The sequence below is a fragment of the Pongo abelii genome, chromosome 1 (genome assembly GCF_028885655.2).
Source record: "Pongo abelii isolate AG06213 chromosome 1, NHGRI_mPonAbe1-v2.0_pri, whole genome shotgun sequence".
Classification (NCBI taxonomy): domain Eukaryota; kingdom Metazoa; phylum Chordata; class Mammalia; order Primates; family Hominidae; genus Pongo; species Pongo abelii.
In genome coordinates, this window is record NC_071985.2 from 201,491,364 (window position 1) to 201,498,315 (window position 6,952).

General features: G+C 51.8%; 1 protein-coding gene across 11 annotated transcripts in view; it reads right to left on the bottom strand.

Moving 5' to 3' along the window:
* Window positions 1-6,124, bottom strand: part of TMEM39B (transmembrane protein 39B) — a 29,996-nt gene extending 23,872 nt beyond the window's left edge. For 3 of the 11 annotated variants that reach the window (XM_063713610.1, XM_054555664.2, XM_054555661.2), the window contains exons 1-5: window positions 5,975-6,118; window positions 3,940-4,066; window positions 3,199-3,418; window positions 2,204-2,287; window positions 1,732-1,886 (exon numbers count right to left, since the gene is read on the bottom strand). In XM_063713610.1, coding sequence (XP_063569680.1) covers window positions 1,732-1,886; window positions 2,204-2,287; window positions 3,199-3,418; window positions 3,940-4,066; window positions 5,975-5,978 — 590 coding nt within the window. In that variant the 5' untranslated portion in view covers window positions 5,979-6,118. Of the gene's footprint in view, window positions 1-1,731; window positions 1,887-2,203; window positions 2,288-3,198; window positions 3,419-3,939; window positions 4,067-5,734; window positions 5,783-5,974 lie in introns of those variants that run through there. The other 8 variants (XM_063713603.1, XM_063713608.1, XM_024248885.3 and 5 more) reach the window with 7 other exon arrangements.
* Between the last annotated feature and the right edge of the window lie 828 nt (window positions 6,125-6,952).

Genomic DNA, 6,952 nt, shown 5'->3' on the forward strand with positions numbered 1-6,952 from the left:
GACCCACATGTATTGGCATAGAAAAATATCTGTTATATGATTAAGTGAAAAGTGTGGTAAATTGTACATCATGCATAGCATAATACCATTTTTGTTTTTTAAAAAACTGCATGTGGCCGAGCACGGTGGCTCATATCTGTAATCAGCACTTTGGGAGGACGAGGCAGGCAGATCAGTTGAGGCCAGGAGTTTGAGACCAGCCTGGCCAACATGGTGAAACCCCATCTCTACTAAAAATACAAAAAGTAGCCAGGCGTGGTGGTGGGCACCTGTAATCCCAGTTACTTGGGAGGCTGAGGCAGGAAAATTGCTTGAACCCAGGAGGCAGAGGTTGCAGTGAGCCGAGATCGTGCCATTGCACTCCAGCCCGGGTGACATAAGACTGTCTCAAGAACAAACAAACAAAAAAATTGCATGTGTGTGTACTTGCACAGAAAATATTTTGGGAAAATACGCTGCCAGTAATGGATTTCTGGGGGAATAAGACTATGTGGGACTTTCTTTTTCCATGTTAAAAGCTTCTGTAAAGTTTAATGTTTTTATAAGACACACGTGTCACTTTTTTTTTTTTGAGACAGGACCTCACTCCAGTTGCTTAAGCTAGAGTACAGTGGCACAATTTCGGCTCACTGCAGCCTCGACCTCCTGAGCTCAGCTGATTCTCCCACCTCAGCTTCCTGAGTAGCTGGGACTATAGGCGTGCCTCACCACACCTGGCTAGTTTTTTATGTTTTTAGTAGACAGGGTTTTGCCATGTTGCCTAGGCTGGTCTCAAACCCCTGGACTCAAGCAATCTGCCTGTCTTGGCCTCCCAAAGTGCTGGGATTACAGGTGTGTGCTACTGCGCCTGGCCACATGTCACTCTTATAATTAAAAAGTAGACATAAGTGAAGGAAGTGTGACCGGGCTCCCATGCCAGCGCCTTTTTGGACATGCAGGGTAGAAAGGGGGAGGTGCCAGCTCTGAAGCTTCCCAGAGACCAGGATTGACCCAGCTTGGGGAATTTTGTGAACCAGAAAACCTAGGGGTTGGGAAATGACTGTTAATGCTCAGGCAGCCAGGAGCCTGCCCCAGAAGCAGCCAGATCCAACACCTCACCAAAGTTCTCCCTGATGCAAGGCCAGAAATGGGCAGTCCTGGGCACATCCCCAAAATAGTCTCTCCATCCTCAACAATCTAGGGTCTGGTGAGATGGAGAAAGAGAGCAAAAACAGGCATAAAGGCATACACACATGCATATGCAGGCGCACACACATGCTTCATGCATAGACACCCACACGCTTCATGCATAGACACCCACACAGAGACATGCAACCATGCAGCTGTTTGCTGGCACACAGACTCAGGGAGATACCAAGAGATTACACAAACACTGAGATACACAGAGAGACACAGAGAAAGGGAAAGAACCAGAGGGAGGGGAAAGGAAGAGCGAGGGAGACAAAGCCCATGCATTCCCTCTTGGGAATGTTCCTTCGGGATATATATGCAAATCTGAGTCCCATTCTGACCTCCCCCATAGTGAGAGCTGGGTAAATTATGCCGCCTCAGTTTCTTCTGCAAGAAAAGGCTAATTATCCTGACCTCAGTGAGTGTCATCAGACAGTGTGAGAGGATGTTGCTGCCCGCCTCCGATCTTCCAGATATGGAGGCCTGGTGAGCCAGCTACGGACAGGGCAGAGGTCAGGGGCCAGGTGCTGGGCAGTGAGGGGTGAAGTGAGGGGTACTCACGGATAGCAGAGGAACAGGAGGTTCAGGAAGGAGTAGGTCCTGAAGAGGTGGATGAGGGATCGGCACAGACTCCAGCCTGTTGCCGTGAGAACGGTGAAGCGAGTGAGGAACAGCAGGATGGAGCGAAAGAGGGAGACCTTCCCCCTCTGAGAAGCCTGGGTCAGGGCAAGATAGGACGGGATGGGGCCTTGGATGGAGGCCGAAGGGGCTGTGCCCAAATCCCACCCAGCATGACCTGTGATCCCACCCAGGGAGAGGTGGCACAGCAGGCTGGGCAGAACCTGGCAAGGTAAATCCTTCTCTTTGATGCCCAGTAAACTCCAAGATGGGATGTAACTAATGTTCTTCAACCAAGTCCAAAGGGAGCCCCAAGGAAATACCCTAAGGCTGAAGGGCTGGGCATGTTTCCTTGGCATCCCCAGGGGAAAAGGGGAATCCCAAAGTCCCTGGCCAGCCTCTAGGACCCAATCACCTCCTTCACGATGGACCCAATGAAGCGGCGGCCCAGAACAATGGTGGTCACCATCAGCAAGTTGAAGTCGATCAGATGGAAGTTCTGTCAGGGGGCAGAGGCCTGGGGGTCATGTGGGCCCCTTGCCCATACGCAGGCTTTTTTCATACCCACCTCCCCCTGCCCATTTCTTTCCACAGAGACTGTCCTCATTCTCTGACCTTCATCGGCCTCCAGCTGAGTCAGGCCAGGAAATTACCTAGAGGAGTAGGACAGGACCCCGAGAAGGGAAGTGTGACAGTCCCTGGGATAAGAGAGTGGTATGTGAGCCCTCTTGCTCTGCTCACACATGCCCCTGTCCCTATACTGTTTCTGCACTGAAGTCTTTCCTCCCCTTGAAGCACTCATGTATGCCTGTGGTTCATCTCCACTACTGGATTAAGACTCTCAGCTCCTGGCCGGGCGCGGTGGCTCACGCCTATAATCCCAGCACTTTGGGAGGCTGAGGCGGGTGGATCACTTGAGGTCAGGAGTTCGAGACTAGCCTGACCAACATGGTGAAACCCTGTCTCCACTAAAAATACAAAATTAGCCGGACATGGCAGCACATGCCTGTAATCCCAGCTACTCGGGAGACTGAGGCAGGAGAATCGCTTGAAACTGGAAGGCGGAGGTTGCAGTGAGCTAAGATTGCACCGTTCCACTCCAGCCTGAGCAACAACGTGAAATTCCGTCTCAAAAAAAAAAAGAAAAAAGAAAAAAGACTCTGAGCTCCTTTAGGCAAAATCTTTGTCAGATTCATCTCCCATACACTTACAGTGCCCAATGTGCTACTAAACACACAAGGAGTATTCAGTGAATCATCAGTTTCCTGTTCCTTCAGCACCCTCCATGTTCAGCATGGAGCCAAGTGCACAGTGGTGCTTAGTAGGATATGCTAAACTGAAACCAAAAGAAACACACACACACACACACACATGCATGCACACACACACACACCCTTGTTGGGTACCTACCAGGGAGGTGTGGGAGGGTGGGTGGGAAGGTGGATACCACCACACTGTCTTGTAGATGTTGATGTAGTGAACGAAGAGTGCTATGAGCTGGCAGAAGAAGAGCTGCAACTCAAACAGAATGCTGGCCTGGACTGGCAGCTCGGGGATCTTGCAGTGCTGTAGAGGCACAACAGTTTGGGTGGCCAGAGGAGGGCTGGAGAGGCCTGTTCCAGAACTGCTCCTGACAATGGGGAGGGAACAACATCAGCAGCTGACCTGAGAATCCTACCAGGAAGGGCTTCTGAGGCAAAGGATTGTGGGATAAGATCAGAAAAGCAGCTCATAGCAAGGACGGGGTCTTCCTAATCCTGCTTGTCAGACAAAGGAACCCGACAAAGCCTTTTCCTATCCCTAATCTTATTCAGGTCTTCCAACACCCCCTAGGAGAGAAAGAATTATTAGGTCCATCCTACAGATGAGGAAAAGGAGGCCCAGAGAAGGAAGGCAACTTGTCCAAGCCATCAGCAAATCTGGAGCAGAACTGTAATTAGAATCCAGGCCTTTGGATTTATTCTACCATGTTCCACTGCATCTGTCCAAGTGATCCCTCAACTGAGCTCCCTCTGGGTCTTTTCTGCTGCTTACTCCCCTCTAAGCCCCCACTGGCATCTAGGATTTCACATCTTAGAATCCAGTCAGAGAGCCCTGTCCACACTGTCCCTGTGAGGCCACAGTGAGGGGTGAGACAGAGAGGTGGTTTACCTGGTGCGGGAACGAACACTGGTCACCGATGCGCTGGAAGTGTGGCTTCCACCAGAGCCCCCCGAGGATCCTGGCTCACAGAGCGGATTTCGACAGTAAGATGTCCTGTTGGGACCTCTTCGTCCTCCTGTGGGGCTCAACATAAAATAGAGCCTCAAGCCAGGGGGCATATATCAAGGATAACAGCAATGATACCAGCTGCCAGTCACCTAGTATCTCACTTTATCAGTTAATCCTCAGTGAGACCTATGATCTGGCCCCTTCTTACATCTTCAGCTTCATCCCCAATCATTCTCTACCTCACACCCACCCTCTACCACCCGCCCCATGCTCTAAACATCTTGATCTTTCTTTCCTCAGCAAGCCAAGCTCATTGCTACCTCTAGCACTTATTATATCCTATCTGGAAAGCTTTTCCCTGAGTGCCATTTCTGAAGTTTTGATACTTCAAAACTCTCCCCATCACTCTCTCTGCAATTTCTATTCTTTTTTTCCACCACAATTCACTCTCTGAAATTATCTTATGCATTTGTTAATATGCTTATTGCTTGTCTGTCCTATTACAATGAAAGGTCAATGAGGTCAGTTACCTTATCTGTCTTTTTCACTGCTATATCCCCTACCTCAGTGCCCAGCAAGTATATGTTGATGAGTGAATGAACCCAGCAAGGTAGGTTTTTCACACATTAGGAAACTCAGCTTACACTATGTCACAGTATCGTGGCTGGGTCGTGTGCTCTCAACTCTGGTACACATTGGGCCCCATTCAGACATAAGTTTCTGAAGGCCTATAACTCTGGGTACCTTTGGGACAGCTTTATCATCCAGGGCCCCATGATTCAGCTCAAAGGGCATTCTGGGATCTCATAGGCAGGACCCAGGGCCTAAATAAAGGGTCAAGGATATGGCTGGGAGAATCCTGTGGCTGTGGACCGAAAAATTGGACCTACTAGGCTGAGCAGTCTAGCCCAAGCTCCCATGCACCACTTTGCACAAAAGTTCTGCACAAAGCTCCTAAGCACCTAAAAAAGTCACAACCTGACTGGGTGTGGTGGCTCACGACTGTAATCTCAGCACTTTGGGAGGCCGAGGCGGGAGGATCGCTTGAGGCCAGGAGTTGGAGACCAGCCTGGGCAACATGGCGAAACCCGGTCTCTATTAAAAAATATATATACACATATACATATTTTTTAAAAGTTATAACCTGTTCATCTCTCTTCACAGTAACACAGTAGCCTCCATTCACATACACCCCACAGCGTAGCATCTCAGCTCGGAAGCGTTTCCCACACTTCGGAGCCAATTTTGGGCTTGGATGTATGCCCAAAATTATAAACCTCCACAAGTCTCTAAAAAGTACCTGGCGAAGAGCTCTGCCCTCCATAAACCCCCAGACCAGAAGCTCTGTTCATACGCTGTTATACTTGGCTTAGAAAATCCCACACAAACACCCTTAGTCCAGTCCAGAAGCTCTGCCCACACCCACTCTCCTCTCTTTAGAAGCTCTGCACCCACATAAAGCCCCTCAGCCCAGAAGCTCCGCCTACACACAACTGTCAGCCCAGAAACCCCGCCCACAAGCCAATAAAAGCCCTCTCAGCCCAGACGCCCCACTCCAGAACGGGCTCCCTCAGTCGGAAGTCTCCCCGGCCCACCGCCCCCAGTGTAAGCCCCTCCAGCTCAGAAACGCCGACTGCGCTAGCGCCCCCTGCCCAGAATCTCCGCCCTTAGCGCTGAAGCCACGCCCACTGGTAAGTCCCGCCCCCCTTTCTAGCCCCGACGAGCGGGTCCTCACCAAAGCCCAAGCCCCCACAGGGCATCGTCTTAGAAGCCCCGCCCACCACCAATGTCCCGCCCCCACAACAGAGGCCCCACCCCGCAAAACGACAGGAGGGGGCGGGATCCCGTCTGCGCTCGCATCCCTTCCCCCTCCCGTCACCGGGCTCCTGTCCGCGTGGGGCAGCAATTAGCAGCCTGGCCATCCTAACCCGCACGCCCGCTCGTTGCCAGGCCGAGCCTGAGCCGCTCTGCTCACCCATCTCCTCCCCCCGGTGCTCTCCGCTTCGCCGCCGCAGCTCCTGCGGGCAATATGTCGGAGGCGACGGCGGCCGGGAGAGGACTAACCGCCGCAGCCCAGTCCCGGGTATCAGCCGCGCGCTCCCGCCGCGCCGCTACATTTGCATACAAGGCGGGCTGGAAGCTGGCGCGCGCTTCTTAAAGGGGCCGCCCGGACGGAGGCGGTGCCTGCGCGCTCTTTGTCTCTGGGTCCCCCACGCCCTTCCTGCAGCTGCTGCTGAAGAGACTCAAGAGGGAGGGGAACGGAACCCACCTCCTGCTCTTCCCGTGCGTGTCTTCTCCCAGCATCTCCTGGACCGGGGCGGCGGCGAGCGGGGGAGGGTGCGGAGCGGCCTCTCCGCTCGCCTGGGGGTGGACCATATCCCTGAGCGGTCCGCGGGCACCTCCAGCCCAGCCCCACGTTGCGCTTCATCCTCTTAGGCCTCACTGCTCTTTAGTCCACCCCAGTCAAAACCCAGGAGTCATTTCCTCCCTCCCTCGGCCCCCACATCCGATCTTTGCCTTAGTCTTTGTGAGCCTAAGTCCTAAATATTTCTCACATTTGACGTTACGCACCGTTCTCATTGTCAACACCGCGGTTCAGATCCTGACTCTGCCATTTCCCAGCCTTGCAATCTTGTTTTTTATGCTTTACGATGAGGCTGCTGATAGTCACCGTGTAGGTTTCGGTGAGGGTTAAATGAGATAGAGCATGCAGAACTGAGTCTGTTTTAGTATTAGCCATCATGATGTTTGGAGAAGCATTCACTAAATGAGCTATATTTATTGTCATTAGGATTTCTTCCCTCACAAGACCTACAAGCAGTTTTAGTCATCTTGTAGCTCCATTGCTTAGCACAGTGGTTGGCACTTAATAGCAGTATTCAATTAATTGAATTAGTGATATTTCATTAATAGTCATAGAGCTTACAGTCAAGTGGGAGGAGATAGACATGAA